We start from the raw sequence: 22409 nt of genomic DNA, 5'->3' as shown, positions 1-22409 counted from the left end.
TATTTTTTTAGGTTATCTTTCAACTCGACAAGTCAATAATTAATCCGTCACATATTTGAATTTCATATAAAAATGTATCACTGTATGTAAAGGTAGAAACTCAGGTACAGTTAGTTAACTTCATGTAAAATTTATAAATGAGAATCGTTAGATGATAATTTAATCAAAACTGTTAAATTATTTAATAATTCTTAACTATCAATTTTATATAAAATTAACTGTATCTAAATTTTTGTTATATACAAAAAATAAGATTCAAACTCTTGGTATTTATTTAAGCAAATAATAAGGTAAGCACAAAATTAATCCAAGTTGGTTAAGTAAAGTACTAAACATTACCTATATAGTACATGTATTTTGATGTGGAATTGTGGAAATGTATTAAGTTCTAGCTTGGGCCCGGGCCATATCAAATGGCCCATCAAATTAATCGTAGAAAAGTTCAGACCAAATAGAATTGAAGAAAAACTTGGGAAAAATCTAAATCATCACAAAAATATATATATATTAAATCCTAAACCCTAAATCCTAAATCCTGTTCTCCTCCATTATGATTCTGGGTTCGTTGAATGCGGCTTCAAGCTTTTCGCTCTTTGCCCTCCATCAAACTACTGCTCCCTCTTTGCCCTCAGCGTCTTCCAAAACTAGCTGAAGACATTCCCCAAATCGGTCAAAATTGAAAAGTTCATTCCAATTCTCAATATTCAAAGGCATGTTCTTATAATTTGCATTTGCATTCTACCTGCTTTATCATAAACCCTAATGTTTTAATTATCCTCATTCCTGGTGATTCATATTCCCTCTTTGTTTTCCTCCTTCACCAAAATCACTGAACTCGAGACATTTTCGTTCTCCATTGTAAAAGATACAAAGTTGAAACCAAAAGAAGAAGAAGTAACAATTGATAACAATATGATGATTAAAATAAACCTGTTTTAGTGGCCAAATTTTGAATCTTTTTATTGTATTATATGAATCCTAATGTGGTTTTATTTTGTGCAGCTTTGTTGTTTTCATTGATGGGTTTGCCGAGGTTTGGGCGTCCCAAGAATGGTGTTGAACTGAGTCCAAACCTGTATGTGGCAAATTGTGGACCTGCTGTGGGGATCTCCCATGATGACATTGCATCTGTTTTCTGCAAATTTGGGGAGCTCAACGGGGTTTATGCAGCTGATGAGAGTGGCACACGTGTCATTGTGTCTTTCTCTGAAGAGGGTTCTGCACAATCTGCATTCAAGGCATTAGATGGAACCCCATGTCCTGAACTCGGAGGAAGGTCCTTGCATATTCGTTATTCAGTGATTCAGCCAACTCCAAAGGTCTAGATTCTAAGCTTTTCCTTTGAAAATGGTTCTTGTGCTGCATTCATTATAGCATGAATTATTTTGAGTTTTTAGAGTAGTATTCATGAGTTCACATGTTTGTTTAGGATGAAGTGAGTGACATGGTTCCGGTATCTATTAATGCATCGGAATTGAGTATTCCGGGACTTTACCTAGTGCACAACTTCATTAGTGCTAAAGAAGAAGAGGTTAGCATTCTTTTACTACCATGTGAATAGTGTTGAGTAGCATATTTGTATTTCTCTTGTATTCCTGCCTCTCTTGTAATTTATTGAAAATTGGAACACATTTATAAAGTTGGGTATTTCCATCTTCTTAGGAATTACTCCAAGCTGTTGACAGTCGGCCTTGGAACAGTCTTTCCAAAAGAAGGGTTCAACACTATGGTTATGAATTTCGTTACGATGTGAGTTTTGAGGATCGTTTGTTTCTTCTCATTACATTTTTGGTTACTTTCTGTCAGACCAAAATGCTTGGGGCATCCAATCATTTTCTGGTCAGCTAAATAATTCTTTTGAAGAATTGATGATTACATTCCATCCTAACTTGAAATGTTTGTTATTCTTAACAATAGGTTGCTGAATGACTTGAGAATATTGATTAATCTTGATTCTCCTTTCTAATAGAGTTTGCTGTACAGATTAGGAATGTTAATACGAGACATTGCTTAGGTGAGCTTCCATCTTTTGTTTCTCCAATACTTGAAAGAATCTCATCATGTCCAACTTTCAAGAGTGCCGAACATATTGTTTTGGACCAACTTACTGTAAGTTACTACTATGCTCGTAAATCTTAGATGCTATTCTTTATATTCCTTCCTGAGGAAAGAACAATTAGTTATTATATTTATATCGTACTACTTGAACACTATTTTATGTTTGCTGTTCTAAGTTTGAACGTTGGCAAATATGGCACAGGTAAATGAGTATCCTCCTGGGGTGGGCTTGTCCCCCCATATAGATACCCATTCAGCATTCGAAGATTTAATTTTCAGCCTTTCATTATCAGGGCCTTGTATAATGGAGTTCAGAAAATATGAAAATGGTGATTGGCATACTAAAGTTGCCTCAAGTGCTGTTTCAGAAGGAGGAAGTCCGGAAGACGATTCAAATTTTTTAAGGAAGGCTATCTATCTACCCCCTCGATCTTTGCTACTCTTGTCTGGAGAAGCACGTTATGCATGGAACCATTATATTCCACACCACAAGGTCTAATGTTCTGTAAATGATTACACTTTTCTATTATTAGCACATAATATGAATACTAGATTCCCTTGCTTAAACCACATTGAGGGTGTATGTTGATGATATAATTTTAAACCTAAATGCATATTCTTCTCCCACAGATTGACAGAGTGAACAGCAGAGTCATCAGAAGGGCATCAAGAAGGGTCTCTTTCACATTTCGAAAGGTATGTGGACTATTGATGTTTCTCTGCATAGAAACACCACATTTATCCCTTTAGTATATTTTACTTGTAGCGACTTAGTATCTAAATACTCAAGGCAAGCCTAAGAAATTAAAAGAATGCTTGCTATTAAAAGAATATTTGTCGTTTGTGGTTATGGCTTTGTGTGTACATTCCATTCTTTATTTTATATTCTGTTCTAATTAGTTGACATAGACAATCTTTCCTGTAGAATATTTCTTTAAAACCAATTATTAGCAGCTTTAAAAACACATGCGTCAAACTGTACAATTTGCATGGCCATTGTTCACCATAACCCTCGTATAATCTTAGGAGATTTGTTGGTGCCTGCAACTTCTCGTTTGCTATATAGTTAGTAACTAATTGATTGTTCCATGGTTTTTCTTTCCTGGATAAACTTGTCCTCTAAAAAACAACTCTTTTTTGGACCAGGTTAGAACAGGTGCATGCGAATGTGAATTCCCTCAGTACTGTGACTCCCAACGATAATGTTTATTAAACTACTTTTCTACCTTAGCCCATGACAACATTCTAGAAGATTCATCCTGTTGTTCAATCTCCTCAATTCTTTCACCAATTAATCTTGTTTTATCATTGATATAGGAGCCATCTTTTTTTTTTTTGTGCACTTTGATCCATAACTTTCCTCTACCGACTCTTCTTTTTTATTCTTCGGACTCTTCTTTCATCCGCCGTGCAAAGCTTTTCGAACCACTAGTGTGGGTATATAGTTGCTTTGATCGATTAATCACGTTTTTTCCTGCACTTCTGCTTTGTCTCAACTTCGGCGCGACAGTTAATGAACCATCTCCAATGCTCTCGATCAATTCCCGGCGGACGTTTCTCAATGTTGACTCGTAAAAAGCATTGTTCAACCTCAGCCTTGCTTCCTTCCAAGACTTCTCCATACTTTTCAAAATATTTTTCTTGATAGTTCTTTTATCTATATCAAAGTAGAAAATTTGCTTGATGCATTCGTTATAAACTTTGTCTTTAGTGGTAATTTACGCCAACTTTTCTCACAGATAGGAAATTTTCCATAGTCAGGTCCCAGCAGACCAAACACGCCACTCAACAGTCCAGCTTCGTCTCCAATTGCTGGACTGTTGAGTGGCGTGCTTGGTTTGGTGGGATTGACTATGGAAAATTTCCTATCTGTAAGAGAAGTTGGCGTAAGATTACCACTAAAGACAATGTTTATAATGAATGCATCAAACAAATTTTCCACTTTGATGAGGATAGTGAATGAACTATCAAGAAAAATATTTTGAAAAGTATGGGGAAGTCTTGGAAGGAAGCAAGGCTGAGGTTGTACATGCTTTTTACAAGCCAACATTTACGACTGAAGAAACATTGAGAAACGTCCGCCGGGAATTGATCGAGAGCATTGGAGATGGTTTCTTAACTGTCGCGCCGATGCTAAGACAAAGGGGAAGTGTAGGAAAAACGCGATTAATCGATCAAAGCAACTATATACCCACACTGGTGGTTCGAAAAGCTTTGCACGGAGGATGGAAGAAGAGCCGGAAGGATAAGGGAGAAGAGTCGGTAGAGGAGAGTTATGGATTAAAGTGCACAAAAAAAAAGATGGCTCTTATATCAATGATGAAACAAGATTAATTGATGAAAGAATTGAGGAGATTGAGCAACAGGATGAGTCTTCTAGAGTGTTGTCATGGGCTAAGGTGGAAGAGTAGTTTAATAATGTTTTACCAAGGGAAGGAGAAAACTTACAACATAACGCATCAAATATCTATGACACTGAGAGTTGCAAGGCGTGTAAACCGAGGTATGTTTTGTATTTAGTTGTTTTTTCTTGATGTTTTATGTATACAAGGCATTGATTAAGAATCATGAAAAGGACGTGTATGAGCTTCAGGGTGGTTTTTTAATCCTTTATAGTCAACTAAATAAGCCACGGTTCTCCACAACCACACCTTGGTCAACACCAGGCTCTGTCGTGTTAATGGCTAGCCATACACTCTTTTCTCTTCCGTCTTGCCTCCATTTTCCAACTTCCAAGGCCCTACACTTCTGTGAGATTGGTGCCGAATGTTAACCCCAGATTTCAAGTGGTTATGGGGCTAGCATTCCATGTCATTTATACCAGCTCAAATAATTGGTATAGGTGCACCAGAGATTTATATTAGAATCTGTGAATATGACCTGATGCACATTGAATATTAAGTAGGATTTCTTTTGTGATCTTATGCAGGTGTTCATTCTGCTGATGAAATGTGGTTTCACTCGAACGGACTGATATTACATAATAATACGATGGGGTTATTCTGGAAGACCATGATTCTTTATTTTTAGCAAAGTTTATTTTTCATATCTTTCTCCGCTCCAAAATATTGTACCAAAATACATTTGGGTTGTGGATAATACTCTCTTACTGATTTCACAAGTTGCACTGGCAATTTAGAAAAGCAATTTATGAACGTGAATTTTAAACCTCATTGGAATTCAAATAGTGGCCATCTCTTTCCATACATGTTTTAAGAATGAACCAAAACTCACTACCACAGATTTTTATGCCTATAATGCGAATATTATTGAGCTAATTTGGATTGGTTGAATAGTTAGTTCACTTGTCAACTTGAGCAAATGTCTAGGAGTTTTCAATTTCACCTTGTGTTATTGTGTATGCAACAACCCATCAGCTAGCAACAAATTCTTAACCATTTCATGCATTTTCAATGACAAGTTCCATCTAAAGTGAGAACAAAACTTTTCACTAATTTTTTATACAGTTACGATCTCTAATAATTCTTCCCCCTTATCCTAAAATCTTAGATCCTCCCTAGCCTTAACAAGCTTGCAATGCGGTATGACCGTATGAGGCTACCCGAGGACTAGAAGTCTATATCTTGGGGACTCGAGGCCTATAAAATATAAACATATTAAGTATTTATATTTAGGTATGAATAATACTATGATAGATTACACTTGGCACAACATGACTATCTACTTTGAAGAATGCCCCTTTCACCCTTTGCAACCTCCAAAGGCTTACATCTCTTGAAAGTAAAATTTGCAGCAATTATATGGCTCCTGTCATCTCACCTGCAAGTGTAGATAGCTAAAATAAACATTAGATGAAAAAAAAATTACTTGATTACAATGTCAATGAAAATCCTTACCGTGCATGGATTTAACGAAGAAATCCAATTCCGACAAGCAAACATTTCCTTGAAGCATAGATGGTTGTTGGACAACAAAGAACGAGAAATGCCGGCGATCTGGATCATTGCTGGGCTTGGCCATCTCAACTAATCTCTTGTAACCTTCTCTATCATAGCAAAGAGGAGCATTCTCTCCAGCAGCAACCAAACCTCGATCCCAAGCTGAGTTTAGTACCTGTAGAGCATGAAACAACTGATTTTATTGACAGCGGATCAAAGAAAAGTTGGAAACATCGACAGGTGCATGTGAAACCAAATAAGTTATGCTATGCACACTATCAAATAACATCACTCCTATCTTCACGCAAGCCACCTGAAAGCCAGATAATGGCGGAAGAGCATAGCAGAAGAAATCAATGAGGCAATGAGCTAAAATTACCTGCCAACTTAAACCCTCTGGATCAATTAATGATTCATTAGCTTCCTGGTTGGAAAGATGAAATCCTACACAGACAAATTTCATGGTGACAGAATGTTTTCTCAAGATCTCAAACACAGGAGAGTATCCATCCTGATTCGTGGGGTTGTGATATCCGGTTGTCAACTCTGCTGCATGACTAGGAGTCTTATACCACCAGTATACAGCAGGAACCTGCACACTATCTAATTTTTAGGATACGCAATGACCATATATACATACCTACAGAATCAAGAACTAAATCCTTTTGCACTAGATATTGGGGTTTGATTTCTGATTTTTTCACATCTCAAGAAGGAAACAGTTTACAGAAGCATTTACTATTTAACAGAACGGCATTGGAAAAAAATATATTCCCCCAAGAAAATTAAAGTAATCAATCATTGGCCAGAACTTTAAAAGGAAAATATTGAATTTAGTTAAATTCAAACTGAAAGATCCAATTGAACAAAATGAATTTACCAATTCTTGGTGACTCCAAAAGTGAGAACCATCAACATTATTAGTCAATAGGCGTCAGTTTCGTATCCCAGAAAAATGGGATGAAAAACTCATGGCCAAGCTTTATGCAAAAGATCCATCCCTGAATTTTCACTCCGTTTTAAGGGGATAACAAACCGAGTCTAAGCAATAAGTACCATCAACCAACTATTCAAGCAATCAATGCAAGAAGAAAACTAACACCATCCAAATCTAGGACTAGCAGAAGATGGAACTATGATGGAAAGAGCCTGGTATTTGTCTATATGAGAACCAATACCTTGACAACTAATTTTGTATCCTCAAAAGCAAGGCTTGCAAGGGACAGAACATTATCTGCATGGTCTATTAATGTCTGGGAATACCAATGTAAGAAGAAGCGTCCATAATAGTTGTCATAATCACCTCGTTCACAAAAGAATCCAGTTTCATGTGGCATAGAGTTGTAGTGTCCAGCATTATCAGGTCCTCTAGCCCAGAAAGAATGACCACGTAATTTGGCTGCCATGCGCAGACTATGTTGCAGGTATTTATCATAGCACTGTTCATACAAGATGAAAAGGAAAACAGGACTTCATTGTTAGCAAACGAAATATATGAGATCACCTGCAGTGCCTACAATGCAGAAGAATGCAAATATTTTAAAATGAAGCCAATACCTGAAACTCGCCTATTCCAGGATACCTCCATCCCATCCTTTCTGAAAAAGAAGGGTATTTCAGCTCCCCAGATGCACCAAGTCCAATTTCTACTGCAGAAATCAGACCTTCTGCAAACAGGTCATCAAACTCTGTCCTGAAGCTTCTCATCATATCAAAATAGACCTGAATATATTAGATATGGTTAATAAGTAATAACCAAAACAGATAGGAGCATTATTTTTTCTTGAAGAAAATACGAAGGATATAATCTATAGAAGGTACAGCCACCAATAACCATGTATATGCATATAAAGGACTTAACTACAATCAAAACTAATATGCAAATGCAATGAACTGGAATTTGATGATATGAAGTGAACACTTTTTCTTTTTCCTTTTTTTGCCCCCTCAAATCAGGGAGAGTTGTTTTCATACCTCAATTCCAGTTCTTCCTTTCAGAACACGCTCTTTGTCAATTCCCCAGGAAAGGCATTCAGTATTCCTCCGCCCTTCACGATCTGTAAAGAATATATCCGGGTTATCTTTTCCCATATCCAAAACCCATTGTGGCAGGGCAATCAATGCATCACTAGAACCATTCCCTCCACATTCATGAAATGCCATAACAACCTTCAGAATTTAAAACAAGAACCAAATTAGATACTTCAATAATGCTAGATATGCTTCCAATTCCCATGAAAAGAATAAATGTCCACAAGAAATTAATAAACCGAAACCATCCATTAGTTACTATGTCTAAATAATAGTAGAAGACATGAAGAGTCGCTTGAAAGTTTATAAACTGAAAATAGATTTGTCATGATCTGACAACATTTCCATTAAACGTCCTCTTGTCCCTTTATATATATAGTTTCAAGCATTCAGGTCGCTAGACTTCATTAAAAGTCCAAACCATACAAGCCATCCTTGTGTTAGAAAATAAACGATTTGGTGTTGTTACCAAAATCTCAGACATCCACACTCATAATATAACATATTCATGCGTTTGGTAAATTTACTTATTCAAAGGATGTGAACACATGTATTAAATGATAAAACCAAATTTAATATATACCTGTAACTTCAGCTTAAATTCTCTAATAATGCTAAAAAGATCCCTATAGCCAGACCACACATATTTCTGCGGATTCCAGCCTTCAACAATACCCCACCAACAATCCACAATGACGCCATCCATATTTAAAGACTTAAGATGAATTAGCTCTTGTCTAATGCCTTCAGGATCAATCAACTGGCAAAATTTGTTAATAATACCAGCCTGCAAGAAATGACGAAGTTTATAACGGAAATCTTATGATTAGATATGAGGTAGACACAATGACAAAGGACATGCAAAATTAAAACCTGTTGATGTGTAATTTGTTGCATAGGACAAACTACACAGGTTGGATGCTAGTCCAAGATGCAGCAAGCACCAAATAGAAGACACTTACTGGTAGCTTTGAGTAAACCGGAACATATGGTGTGCAGGTAAAGTCATTCTCGTGCACACCAGAATGAATATCATGTATGAGCTGCATCAATAAATTACACAATCAGAAGGTCCTGAACTACATATGCTCAAATATAATGCTCCACTTGGTGAGCATTGATAGAAAAGTTAAAAGCCTAAATATAAAGCATGCATCAAATTTTGTTATAGAACAATCTAGATTCCAAGGAACCGGCATTTACTCAGTATCTGCATATAAACATTTCAACTATTCAAAACAAGTCACCTGATCGGCCTCCAAACAGTGGACTACATTTACAGGGCTTGCACTTGTGTATTTCTCATTCTTCGAGTCCCTTTCTGCAATTACCACAGAATCTATCGACGCAGGCGACAAGCATTCATCAATTCTAAGTGCCGGTGGCTGATTCCCTAGTGTCTCTTTAACAGAGCAAGGTCTCAAGGAACCACCAGAGAGTTGACTTTCAACTGACCTAGCTGCAAAAGATCCCTGCACATAATCATGGCTCCATGAGGTTAAACCATTAAAGGTTACAAATAATTTAGTTAGCATTCTCACTCGTAGACTTTAAGTATCAAGCAACTAAATTCAAAACACATTGTAGAATTGCTTGCAAACAAAGTTCAAAACCTTCTAATTTCTAAAACAAATCTGCAATGTTGAAACTTATCATGACAATCAAACATAACCATAACCAAATTTGAGCTGAACCACGAAAATTTTCAGAGAATGGAGAAAGCTAACCACGTGAGAAGGTGGAGGACATTGCCGGTAGGTGGTGCCATCAGCTTCAACAACCCAACCGGCGTCACGCGCGAGTGCAGCGAGTACGTCGTTCATGTCAGCACGCGCCGGGAGAGGGAAGTTCCCGTACTGCCGGAGACCGGCAAGCATACGGCTAGTGATGGCACGGCGGTGACGCTCGCGGAGCTTAGTGCGCTCCTTCTCCTTCTCCCTCTCTTTCTTCCCCTTTCCGGCAGGATTGGCGGCGGCTGCAGCGAAGCCGCGGGGACGGCGGGGCTGAGGGTTAGAAGTAAGAAGGTATTCGGAGCTGTGGTCGCTTTGAGGGTCGAGATCTTGTGCGGAAGCATCGTCGTTGATGGTCTTCATCTTCACATAATCATACTCCCTTTTCTACTCTTCACTCTCCTTTCATACTCTCTAATACGTCACAATTCAATTCACACTTCCCATTTTCCCAATACTCTCTCCACCAATAACATTGTTACGGGATTCCAAATTCCAATATACATATATGATATAACCACCACTGTATTTATAATAATTAAATAATTAAATTAATGAAAGAAATTAATTTTAATTTTAATTTTATTATTCATAAAACTGATGATTTAATTTGAGAATCTGCTTCCATTGTTTATGACTTATGCGAACCGGTGATTGAACAGGTTCCACCAATTATACGCTCTTGCTTTAATCTTTGGTCAACGCTTCGAGACCAATCCCCTTGTGTTTTTTGGGGGCCGTATATAATTGGGCCAGAAAAATGACCGGGTCCATGAAGAGTCAATGTATTCCAAAAACACAGAGACCCATGACCAAAAAAAAACAAGGAGATCTGGAACCAAGATGAGTTTCTCTTCTACTCATGACTTTTTTTCACCAATTTGGCGAAGGTGTTCTCTAAGGTGTCAAAGCTGCCGAAAGTGCCGAAAGAGATGTGCCAAATCCTGCAAGTTAACAATTGAATAGAGAATGTGAAGATGATTAATAATTTCTAATCATAATTAACAGTTTTTAAAATATTATTATGTATGCGTCAAAAATCAACAAATTAGTCAATACATATATGTGTATGTGTTAGTTAACTCATATTTTATATTGGGAAAGTATGAGGAGCCAATGGAATATTTATATAATGTATACAATGGAGATTTAGGGAGTATTAAAAATATAATTATTAGTGTTACCTTTTCCCATCAGCTGAACCTTTTGGGATGAGTGGTATCATGACATGGTATTAGAGTGCTAGATCCGAAAGGTCAAGAATTTGATCATTGGTGAACCCCAAAAACAATTTAATATTTTGGAAAGATGTTTATTATCGCTAGTACTCGGATGGTTATTTTAGATAGTAGAAGAATGTTCATTTTATAACTCAATAACCCATTACACATTGTACAAATAATCCATAATCCATTCTCTCCCGCCGGATCCATTTATATTTTAATAGTCATCTGTTGCCTCAAGTAGTATTTAAGTAGTCGCACCATTATGCATGGGACAATAGAAACACCTCTAACCAAGTAGCCTCTCTTATTATTATTCCTCAAATGAAGCCTGTCTCTCTTGTCTTCTCCACATTATTTTGGTACGAATACATTATTCACTTCTTTCTTATTACCACTCTGAACTCATCACTACTGTGGTTTATCTCAAACATTAGTAGTAGTAGTAGTAGTAGTACTAGTGCCCACGCATTGTTGCTAGGAAATGAGAGTGATCATCTGGCTTTGCTCAAGTTCAAGGATTCAATATCCAATGACCCTTTTGGAGTCTTGGATTCTTGGAATACCACAAACCACTTTTGCAAGTGGCAAGGAATCACATGCAATAATAGTCCCAAGCAACAAAGAGTTATTGAATTGAAATTACCAGGATATTATCTGCATGGATCTCTGTCTCCTCAACTCAGTAATCTCTCTTTTCTGAGGCACATAGACCTCGAAAACAACAGCTTCTATGGAGATATCCCCCAAGAGCTTGGTCTCTTGTCACACCTGCAGGTACTTTATCTTAATAACAATTCTCTGACTGGTGAAATTCCTATAAACTTGACCAGTTGTTATGAACTCACAAACTTTGACTTCTCATGGAACAATTTGATTGGTAACATACCAATTGAAATCGGATCTCTTTCCAAGCTCAAAGAATTTTTCATTGAGAGTAATAATTTAAGTGGAAGAATCCCACCATCCATAGGTAATCTTACATCCCTCACTTCCCTAGTGTTGATTTCTAATAACTTGGAGGGGAATATTCCACAACAATTATGTGCCTTGCAAAACTTGACATATTTATTAGTCGATTTGAACGAATTTTCCAGTACACTTCCGTCTTGTCTTTACAATATATCATCTCTTAGTGTGTTATCAGTTTCAAACAATAATATTAGTGGCTCTTTGCCGGCCAACATTTTCCATAACCTCCCAAATCTTCAATTTTTCCAAATTGGAACTAACAATTTCTCTGGAACAATTCCACTTTCTGTCACAAATGCATCTTTACTACAAGTACTTGATTTGGATCGAAACCATTTTGTGGGACAAGTTCCAAGCCTAGGGAAGCTAACAAAACTTCGATTTCTATCTGTATCTGAGAACAATCTAGGTGGATTTCCAACTAAGGATTTGAAGTTCTTGAAGCCATTGGCCAACTGTAGTAACTTGTACGTGCTTGGCATATCTGTCAATAACTTTGGAGGCCAGTTGCCAAATTACATTGGTAATTTGTCTACACACTTGAGCAATCTCTTTCTTGGTTATAACCAAATATATGGAAAAATTCCTGCAGAGTTAGGAAATTTGGGGTACTTAACTCTCTTGAGCATGCAAGGCTGCCGTTTTGATGGGAATATTCCAGCTACTTTTGGACAGTTTCAAAAGATGGAATTAATAGAGTTGGGTGGAAACAAGTTTTCAGGAGAGATGCCAGCCTTTATAGGCAACCTCAGCAAGTTATTTCTCTTGGATTTGTCAGACAATATGTTTGAAGGAAGCATTCCTTCAAGTATAGGAAACTGCCAGAGCTTACAACACCTTAATTTTTCCAAGAACAATCTCAGCGGAACCATACCATCTGAGATTTTCAGCATTTCTTCCTTAACAATCTTATTAGACTTGTCACAAAACTCATTCAGTGGCAATCTATCTGATGAAGTGGGAAAGCTACAAAATCTCAATTTCCTGAAACTCTCTGAGAATAATCTAGTTGGCAACATTCCTGCCAGCATTGCAGTGTGTCTAAGTTTGGAGTTCCTTTATCTGCAAGGGAATTCATTCTCCGGAACCATACCATCCTCTTTGGTTTCGCTTAAAGGTCTCCGAAAATTAGACATATCACGAAACCATTTGTCCGGGTCGATTCCTGAAGGCTTGCAGAACATTTCACTTGAGTATCTCAATATCTCTTTCAACATGTTGGTTGGCAAAGTACCAACAGAAGGTGTTTTCAGAAATGTGAGTGAGTTTGCAATGATTGGAAACAATAAGCTTTGTGGGGGTGTTTCAGAGCTTCATTTGCCACCATGCCCTTCTGAAGCTAAGAAACCAAAGAGACACCAGAATTTCAAGTTGTTTGTAGTGATAGTTTGTGTGTGTGCTTTTTTCTTCTTCTTATCTCTTTTCCTAACCATTTGCTGGATGAGGAAGAGAAGCAAGAAAATGTCTTCTGATGATTCACCAACAATTGAACTGCTGTCTAAGGTTTCCTATCAAAGCCTACACAATGGAACAAATGGATTCTCAGAAGAAAATTTGATAGGGTCTGGAAGTTTTGGCTCTGTGTATAAGGGAACTCTTGAGTTAGAAGAAAGTGTTGATGTTGTTGCCATTAAGGTCCTAAAGCTTCAAACCAAAGGTGCTGAGAAGAGTTTTGTTGCTGAATGTAATGCACTCAAGAGTGTGAGGCATCGCAATCTGGTGAAGATTTTAACATGTTGCTCAGGTACAGATTATAAAGGGCAAGAATTCAAGGCTCTAGTTTTTGAGTTCATGACAAATGGAAGCCTAGAAAGTTGGTTACATCCATCAACAGGAATTTCAAATCAAAGTGCTGCTAGATCACTGAACCTTGAGCAAAGGTTTAACATCATCAATGATGTTGCCTCCGCATTTCATTATCTTCACTATGAATGCAATCGAGCTATTATTCATCGTGATTTAAAGCCAAGCAATGTTCTTCTCGACGATTTGATGGTAGCTCATGTGGGTGATTTTGGATTAGCAAGACTACTTGAGAAGAATATTGGAGAGTCTTCTATGCAAACTAGCTCAACTGGACTTAAAGGAACTTTTGGTTATGCTCCTCCAGGTAAAGCCTCATCCTTAAATATATTTTACTTTGAATTTTTTATATTTTATAGAATTTAATTTTGAAGTATTGTCTTAGTTTTACGTGTACCTCTAATTACAAAATATTTTACATTGTCAGTGCATTAAAATTAAGCTCATATTTTTTTATCAATAGTTTAAATTTAACAGAATAACATACTAACTAACAAGCACTGCACTCCTTACTTTTTTCCGAAAGCAAAGTCTTGTTTACACTTTCTAAATTTACTTTGGTTACATTATTTCAGAGTATGGAATGGGTTATCAAGGGTCCATGGAAGGAGATATGTATAGCTTTGGGATTCTGATATTAGAAATGTTGACTGGAAAGAGGCCCACGGATGAAATGTTCATGGACGGTCACAATCTCCATAAATATGTTGAAGTTTCAATTTCAAGTAACATTTTCAAGATTGTGGACCCTTGTATCCTTTCCATGGGAGAACAACTACAGCCTGGGGTTGAAAATTGTTTAATTTCACTGTTTAAAGTTGGACTGGCCTGTTCAATGGAATCACCAAATGAAAGAATGGCTATGGTTGATTTAATGAGAGAGCTTAATCGAATCAAAAGTTGTTTTCCTTCTACTCAACTCATGGAAGCAGATCAGAACATTCATAAACTCGTAAGTGCATTGTTTTGTATTCTTTCCCCTTAGGAAATTTAATCTGACCCATTTTTTAAAATACTACTATTTTTTTTATTATTAAACATGTCTAATAATAATAGATAAAACTAATTAAGATGAAAAAGAATTTTTCTATTAACCAATACATCTTCATTCAAGGCTTCAACCCTTCAAGTGCTAAATGTAGAAATAATAAATAATATTTTAGAAATGAAAAATACAACGTGAGCCTTGAGGTTAGTTGGCTGTTTGTGAAATTTGGAAATTCTTAAGGAGCTAATGTGTGCTTTGTGTTTTTTCCTAGGTCTGATGGGGAACAAAAAAATATCCAGTGACCAAAGTTGACTTACCAATGTTGACGGCGCTTTGTATTATTGCCGAATGCAGAGTAAAGGCAGAGGTTACAACTACCGATAAAGGATTTGGCAAACTCTTTTCTTGCACTGAACTTGAGTATTATTTTTATTTTATTTGAACTTTGAGTATGTACTGTGTAATGTAAGTGTACTAATAAGATTGCCCGTTTAGACAATAAAATTTATGTATGCATGCTTGGTTTGTATATTATTATTTCGTAGCACATTGATGATGCAAATTTATTGTCTCATGGTATTATATCATTTGTTAAAAAAAAACTACGCATTCCTAATCCAAAACAAAAGAAATCTCCTCACTCTAATTTATCGTCATTCCTTTTTTTTTCCCCTGGGTTATTGGGTGGGGTTGGACATGCTCGAGCTGACTCCCTCGTTATATGTTAAGGTTAATCCGTTACAAATTGAAATTCTATTTAAAAATTTATTACTAATAAATTGTTTTATGATTTGATGCGAGATACGAAGCTGACAGTTATTTTTATGGTCACATATAATTGGGCCGTAAAATAATTGGGCCCATAAAAATAGAGACCTGTAACAAAAACGCCTACGCAGCTTCAAATAAAAACCAACAAATCAGAAAAACCCTCACTCTACCTTCTCTTCAACCCTAAAACCCTAAACCCGTCGATTCCCCGGAAAAAAAATGGGCAGCAGACAGGCAGCAGTGTCGTTCCTCAGCAACATAGGCCGCGCCGCCTTCGGTCTAGGTACGGCGGCGGCGGTGTTGAATACATCCCTGTACACGGTGGACGGTGGCCAGCGCGCGGTGCTGTTTGACAGGTTCCGCGGCATCCTGGACGAGACGGTAGGTGAAGGCACCCATTTCTTGATCCCATGGGTTCAGAAACCATACATCTTCGACATCCGCACCCGGCCACACACGTTTTCGTCGATCTCCGGCACGAAGGACCTCCAGATGGTGAACCTCACCCTCCGTGTTCTCTCCCGTCCGGACACCGACCGTCTTCCCACGATCGTCCAGAACCTCGGTCTCGAGTACGACGAGAAGGTGCTCCCTTCCATCGGCAACGAGGTCCTCAAGGCCGTGGTGGCTCAGTTCAACGCCGATCAGCTCCTCACGGAGCGGCCGCATGTCTCCGCCCTCGTCCGCGAGAGCCTCATCCGGCGAGCCAAGGACTTCAACATCGTCCTTGATGACGTCGCCATCACGCATCTGTCGTACGGAAATGAATTCTCGCGTGCCGTGGAGCAGAAGCAGGTGGCGCAGCAGGAGGCGGAGCGGTCAAAGTTTGTGGTGATGAAGGCTGAGCAAGAGCGGCGGGCTGCCATCATCCGTGCGGAGGGAGAGAGCGAGGCCGCGAAGCTGATCTCGGAGGCTACTGCGGCGACCGGAATGGGGCTGATTGAGCTGAGGAGGATTGAGGCCTCCAGGGAAGTGGCCTCCACCCTTGCCAAGTCTCCCAATGTTGCTTATCTCCCTGGTGGCAAGAACTTGCTCATGGCTCTTAATCCTTCTCGTTGATATGGTCGGTTTTCTTTCTTGCTTTTCTTAGTGCCTTGAATTTCGTTCTTGTTCCACATTATTCATTACTGTTTCAAACAGATCTGCATATTAGACCTCTTTTGGCTCCTAAGGGATAGTAGATTATTAGAGGCTTAGAGCTAATAATCGAATTGGTTAGTTCCCGGCTTTCTCTTAATACCATTATCTGTCAAATGATGGAGGGACTAATTTGAGTTGCAGGGAGTATCTTAATCAATTTATAAAGTGAGGACTAATTAATCATAGCATGAGGAATCAATTTGATCTCTAGTTTATTAACTTACTGTTGAGACTAAATTGTGAATGTGTTGAGATGCTAATTGTCATTGCTATTTGATTTAGGTTTTGCATTAACGATACTTGATTCTGGGGGGTTGGGGGGTTCTTAATCCTTTTTTGGAGACTTGTGCTAGATGCTTTACTGCAAATTCTTATCCAGTTATGTATTACAGTTTACACACAGTAGACAATACTAGTAAAGTTAGGAAAGGAAACAACTACAAGCCTATCACATAAAACTTATGAATGTGCAATTAACGTTTTGGGGTATTGTTTTCGTGTTTTTCAATTGAATATAACGTCAAAACTTACAAGGTTTGCTAACTCCGAATTTGAGTTACGCTGTGTATATTTAACTTTCCTACATGATCATTTGCTTTATTATTACGTTGTCTTGGGTATCAATGTTACATTTGAAATTTCTAAAGTTACTACTGTATCTCGGATGATATTTGGTGTATATAATCTATCAATTTCTATCTCTTCACATCCCATGCCAGTGTAACTTGTAAACCCCATATGCTGCCAATAGCTCTCCCTCTTTATGTTTGAATGTGTTACCATTTTCTTCTGATATTGTACTGAAACCAGTTCTCCTTTATTGACTTATGGGTATTAATATTATTGATGTCACAATTCAAAGGAAATGGAATTTAGTTATTAAGCCTTTTTATATATTCTTTACCGTTTGAATTTGAGAACTCCGGTTTGACTTTTACTTTTGATACGATCAGTTATTAAATGATTTTTAATTGTCATCATTCACGACCCAAGTATATTGATTTTTTAGTTGTTAATATCTCTTACATTTTCTTCCTTGTTTCAGGGTGTGATGATATGGTGTAATGGCATCCATGGAGTGGAGTAGACTTTGAAGAAGTCTTTCTTTTTCTTTCTTTTGTGAACTCCATCTCATCTAAACATAATTTCATAGTAATAATTCTTTGAAACGAAAAAGAAAAATGTTAGAAAGACTTCGGACCTTCATGAGTGATGATAATTGTGTCCTTCTAGTGGTAGAATATTTTCTATTAATGTACCTTTTCTATTTTTAAAAAAGCACTACAATCAACCAGTAAATTTGTTCAGATCGAATTGATTTCTTATTTGGCGTCCTTCATTCTGATTTGTGATTATTTACTTTGGTGCATCTACATCTATCTTTTGAATTTTTTGAGCAACTTAAAAATGGATACATCTATCCTTTGAATTTTGTGAGCAATTTAAAAATTGATACTTGAGAGGATATTTTATAGGATTTTGTGATTCGAATTGTTGCGGTGAAAATAAGAAAAAAAAATGTTATAAAAAGATAATTTTATTTTTATGTTATAAAATATATTGAAAAAAATGAAAAGATAATATTAGAAGTAGGAAGAAAAAAAAAATTGTGGGTTTTATTGATTTTTTTCATCTCTTTTTCTTTTTTTTTTAATTTTTTTTTCAACCAAATAATAAAAAATATTTTTTTTTATTTATTTATTTTTCAAACAAACATAACATTACCATTTAAAGATGTAATATAATGCAATAAGACGTAAACAGCACTTTTTACATCAATTTTTTTCATCACTTTTGGTTAAGATTCAGGGTTTTGGGTTTATATATGAGTAAGTGAATTAAATCCAAAAACTACCAAAGTAAAAGTCAGAGTTGAGTTCCAGAAATTATTTTTGATATGAAATATTCTTTGGTGAGGGATAGTGTTGCTCGTTTCCGAGGAGCCTGCAGGGCGTGTGTTGGAGGGACAGTCCCCCACTCCGGTATTCAGTCTCTTGTTGAAGTTCTATAAAGAGTGGAATGTATCATGTGTAGTGTGTGTTATACAATACAAAGTGTATGTTATATGGTGCAAAATTTGTGTTATATTCAGAAAGAAGAAGAAAATAAGTTGAAGAAGAGGGGAAGCTAACGGTGTGTTGTAATGTTAAGAGTGTGTGTTATAATAAGAGTTAGGATATAGGTGTGTTTTAAAAAAAAATTATATAAAAAAATTATTAGTTTGTGGTGATTAAAAATGGTAACGACATCCTAAGATTAATTATGTAAGTTGATAAATTTTATTATTTTATGTATTTAAATTATTTTTTTATTTTTGTTGTTGTTGTAAATTTGTTTTATAAATAAATAGAAATAACAATATTTTATATTGATATAAATTATAATTATAAATATTTTTTTAATAATTTTTATTTATTTAAACTAATATTTAGTGAATAAATATATTGTTGAACCAGCCAAACAGAAAATTTGATACACTAGATCCGCTGCAGACGTGAAATCCAATGGTCGAAAACTGCTTATGCTCAACGGGATTCTACCACGTCTCTAGAATTGGGTTCATAAAAGGATTTTATCCCTTATTAGCTGCTTTGGTGAGGTGGAGGCCAGAAACCCATACCTTTGTATTGCCGGTGGGTGAGGTTACTGTGACACTGGAAGATGTCGCTCAAACATTTGGCCTACTCATTGATGGAGAGCCTGTGAGCGGCTGGACAGATAGTAGTGGCGACTTCCTACAGAGTCAAAGCATCGCGATATTCGGTCGCGAACCGGTTGTCAGTAGTTCTTCGAAATCTTTTACAAAGATGGGTTGGGTTCGGGGTATCAGAGACGCAGAGCCATTGGACACCGAGAAGTCTATTAAGAGATATGTCATATGCCAGATTTTCTATTTGTTGGGTTCGACCCAATTCACGGATAAGTCGACCGCATATGCTCACGCAAAGTATCTACCGTTGCTTCGCGATTTCGAGTGGATCCATACTTATAGTTGGGGGTCAGCTTGTCTCGCGCATCTTTACAGGGCACTATGCCATGCATCACGGTATGATACTAAGGAAATGGATGGCTCTTCTAATCTGTTGTTTGTTTAGGTATAGGAGCGACTGCCGTGTATTGTGCCTGTACCTAAATAGTCCCTTCCACCGGTTGAGATACCAATTGCCATGAAGTAACAGTTCTTATTTTAGTTCTGCATTATATTGACAATGCATATTTGATTGATGGTAACCTTTTTAAATTTTTTCAATGAATTTCAGGTGGAGTCAGTCCTATCGGAGCTCAGCGTGGTTATCGAAGACCATAGCGATATTTAGGCAGGAAATAGACTACATGGATGAGGTAAATATTTAGGGTTCGTATGATTCCCGTATCCAAACATTAATATTAGAGTTCTAATTTTCTAATAATACGTGGCAGTTTGTGTGGCGGCCGTACGAAGGGTTGATCATACCCGACGAGTTACATGGACACTTTGAGGTGTGTGACATCGTTGTTCTGTTAGTGTCGTTCGAGTGTGTTGAATGGCACCATGCGAACCAAGTGATGCGTCAATTTGGGTATGCACAACCCCCTCCGCCAGTAGCAAGAGACGTTCCATCGAGAGAATATTGCATCACTCTTCGCGGAATACAGCTTTATGACTGGACAGTTTTACATGGGGGATGGATTGAGGAATGGGGCAACCGTCGGAACACTCAGTTGCAGTATCTGCACCCCCTTCCGACTTAGGACTTTACACTGTCGGCAGAGTACCGAGATTGGTACGTGGGTTCGTACGGACATCTGCTGAGATTGTCGGAGTACGTTCCTCATCATCTATATCAGCCACCAGCCCCATAGTCACCAGCACGACAGCCACCAGCACCTCAGGGCATGATGGGCAAGGGACTGAACTGGTTGGTTCAAAAGAACTGAGCTTGAGTTTATGTTGTTTAGGTTTAATTTTAAGAATTAAGTTAACATAATTTGTAGTTAATCTTATGTAGTCGCACCCACGCACATACATCTTACATTTTGCATAGAACGTCTATGATTCGGACTCGTAAACATTGTAGTCGACTCCTCTAGAGATAGTGTAACTTCTAATTGCTACGACGACAGACTTTTTAGAACTATACTTCATTCCGATCCTGAACTCTCCATCCTCAGGGCTAGCAACACCTACAGAAACCAGATATCATAATTCATTGATCCATCCAAAATATAAAAACACAGAAAACGTATTATTCACTCATCACGTACCTATGTTTGCATATTCCGGAAATTCTAGTGCATTCATAGCGTCAAGATCCAAGTTACGCATAAAAGGGGAGGACGTTCATTGGTTGACTAACTGCGGGATGAACCACTACATTCTCCGCTTCTTTCTCAACTCCCACATCACCATCCTCGTCTTCGTCGCCGGCTTCATAAGTGGCTTTGAAGTCCTCTTCGCTGTCACTATTCATTCCTTCGTACACTGCAGCTCTATCATCCTCTATATCTAAATCATTTTGAATCCCATCTACCTCTACGTTTTCAAACTCAACATACAGCTCAATCTGTGGCTGTCACATCTGAGTCTGCCGATAAATTTGGAACATATTCTGCATACTCGCTTCGTCAATGATCGGCATAATTTCAAACTGTATTATACCACCAAAAACTATAACCGGATTCCAGTACAAAATACTGCTCATTCTCGTCAATATACCGTTCTCCATACTTTGACAGAAATCCTTCTGAAGCTCCATCAACGTCATGGTGCATGGAACCACAAACAAAAATAGATTCTAACACACAAACCTCACTCCTTCATGAGTATTCTGTATAATCTCATTGTTGCGATACACTACCAAGTTTGCGGTACCATCCATTACACTAGCAACACACTTAAAGAACACTCTTCCTCGCAATGAAAATGGTGCCAAGGTTTACCATATATATATATGGGAGCATTCAGCACGCCCCTCCCCCTTTTTGATTCATCAGTCAATGACAGCTTGTCACGTATAACATCCCCCTTGTGCTGACTCAGCACCCCCTCCGGCCCTCCCCCCATGTCCATAACCAAATTCTTTAGCCGTTGAGTTGCAATGGGATAAACTCATAAAGTGAAAATTATGGAACGGTCGGTGAAATTGGATGGCTTTTCACATCTTGAAAACTTAATCCCCCATAACTTCCAAATACTTGAAACCTTACTCCTACAAGCATGTACTTCTGGATCTTATTAATAGGAATTTGACTAAAGTCTTAGAAAATGGGGTAGATGTCTTCCAGCAAAGACTTTCTCCATTCTCAAAACTGAACAATGCACCCCAAAAAAAAAAAATGCTCAAAGAAAATTGATATATCGGGGAAAAGAAAAAACTCAAAAGGAAAACAGACCATAGATCCATAAAAAGGAACTCTAGTTTCTAATAAGTTCCTTAAAACAACTGTTGAAAACAAAATTAAATTAATTATATCTTAAAATAGGTGATTCCCAACATTCGTTTTGTCTATAAAGTTGGGTAAGAGACAATCAGAAAAAATTACTCGTACATGTCTGAATATTTTCCTCATTGGACTTTGAAAACTACATATATATTCTCACTCTCTCTAACACACACACACATACACCTATTAATACATGTTTCTTTTCCTCTTTTTCTCCTTTCATCTTTCCCTCTGAAAAGTGAAAAGGATACCTCACGCATGCACAAATTTTTATTGTTTTCATGCACTTGCTTGGCTTTACTGGTCAAAGACGCCGTTGCTACTATGCAATTTCATCAATGATGAAAAGTGCTCATTTGAATGTTGAATG

The 22409-nt window shown here is 37.4% G+C and overlaps 5 protein-coding genes across 7 annotated transcripts; 4 read left to right on the top strand and 1 right to left on the bottom strand.

The window, feature by feature from the left end:
• On the top strand, nucleotides 486–5211 carry LOC107642443 (alkylated DNA repair protein alkB homolog 8). 3 transcript variants are annotated; one of them, XM_021122812.1, is made up of 8 exons: nucleotides 486–710; nucleotides 1003–1319; nucleotides 1430–1531; nucleotides 1663–1749; nucleotides 1984–2109; nucleotides 2261–2551; nucleotides 2689–2754; nucleotides 4988–5211. In XM_021122812.1, the coding sequence occupies exons 2-8, from the start codon at nucleotides 1020–1022 to the stop codon at nucleotides 5030–5032; spliced, it is 1017 nt and encodes a 338-aa protein (XP_020978471.1). In that variant the 5' UTR covers nucleotides 486–710; nucleotides 1003–1019; the 3' UTR covers nucleotides 5033–5211. The 3 variants fall into 3 exon arrangements, with proteins under 3 accessions (XP_020978471.1, XP_020978472.1, XP_016201289.1); XM_021122813.1 differs by lacking the exon at nucleotides 4988–5211 and adding an exon at nucleotides 3205–3350 and having other exon boundaries at nucleotides 1984–2014; nucleotides 2352–2551; XM_016345803.2 differs by lacking the exon at nucleotides 4988–5211 and adding an exon at nucleotides 3205–3350.
• LOC107642442 (beta-amylase 8) lies at nucleotides 5413–10212 on the bottom strand. The gene is made up of 10 exons (XM_016345802.2): nucleotides 9716–10212; nucleotides 9236–9460; nucleotides 8951–9031; nucleotides 8572–8775; nucleotides 7932–8126; nucleotides 7515–7679; nucleotides 7136–7396; nucleotides 6337–6549; nucleotides 5916–6132; nucleotides 5413–5838 (listed from the first exon to the last, which is right to left on the bottom strand). Exons 1-10 carry the CDS (start codon nucleotides 10079–10081, stop codon nucleotides 5816–5818), a joined length of 1950 nt encoding a protein of 649 aa, XP_016201288.1. The 5' UTR covers nucleotides 10082–10212; the 3' UTR covers nucleotides 5413–5815.
• LOC107639949 (probable LRR receptor-like serine/threonine-protein kinase At3g47570) lies at nucleotides 11266–14656 on the top strand (the record flags this gene model as incomplete). Its single annotated transcript, XM_021122694.1, has 3 exons — nucleotides 11266–12436; nucleotides 12548–14023; nucleotides 14292–14656. Coding segments are annotated over exons 1-3 (3012 nt in total), but the record flags the coding sequence as incomplete, so codon positions are not given.
• Nucleotides 15622–17808, top strand: LOC107642444 (prohibitin-3, mitochondrial). Its single transcript, XM_016345804.2, has 2 exons — nucleotides 15622–16538; nucleotides 17661–17808. The coding sequence occupies exon 1, from the start codon at nucleotides 15695–15697 to the stop codon at nucleotides 16532–16534; it is 840 nt and encodes a 279-aa protein (XP_016201290.1). The 5' UTR covers nucleotides 15622–15694; the 3' UTR covers nucleotides 16535–16538; nucleotides 17661–17808.
• Nucleotides 19120–20347, top strand: LOC107639947 (protein MAIN-LIKE 1-like). Its single transcript, XM_016343506.1, has 3 exons — nucleotides 19120–19661; nucleotides 19876–19957; nucleotides 20036–20347. The coding sequence occupies exons 1-3, from the start codon at nucleotides 19120–19122 to the stop codon at nucleotides 20345–20347; spliced, it is 936 nt and encodes a 311-aa protein (XP_016198992.1).

The sequence above is a fragment of the Arachis ipaensis genome, chromosome B05 (genome assembly GCF_000816755.2).
Source record: "Arachis ipaensis cultivar K30076 chromosome B05, Araip1.1, whole genome shotgun sequence".
Lineage (NCBI taxonomy): Eukaryota > Viridiplantae > Streptophyta > Magnoliopsida > Fabales > Fabaceae > Arachis > Arachis ipaensis.
The sequence above is the reverse complement of the archived record's forward strand: the minus strand, read 5'-3'. Positions and strand labels throughout refer to the sequence as shown.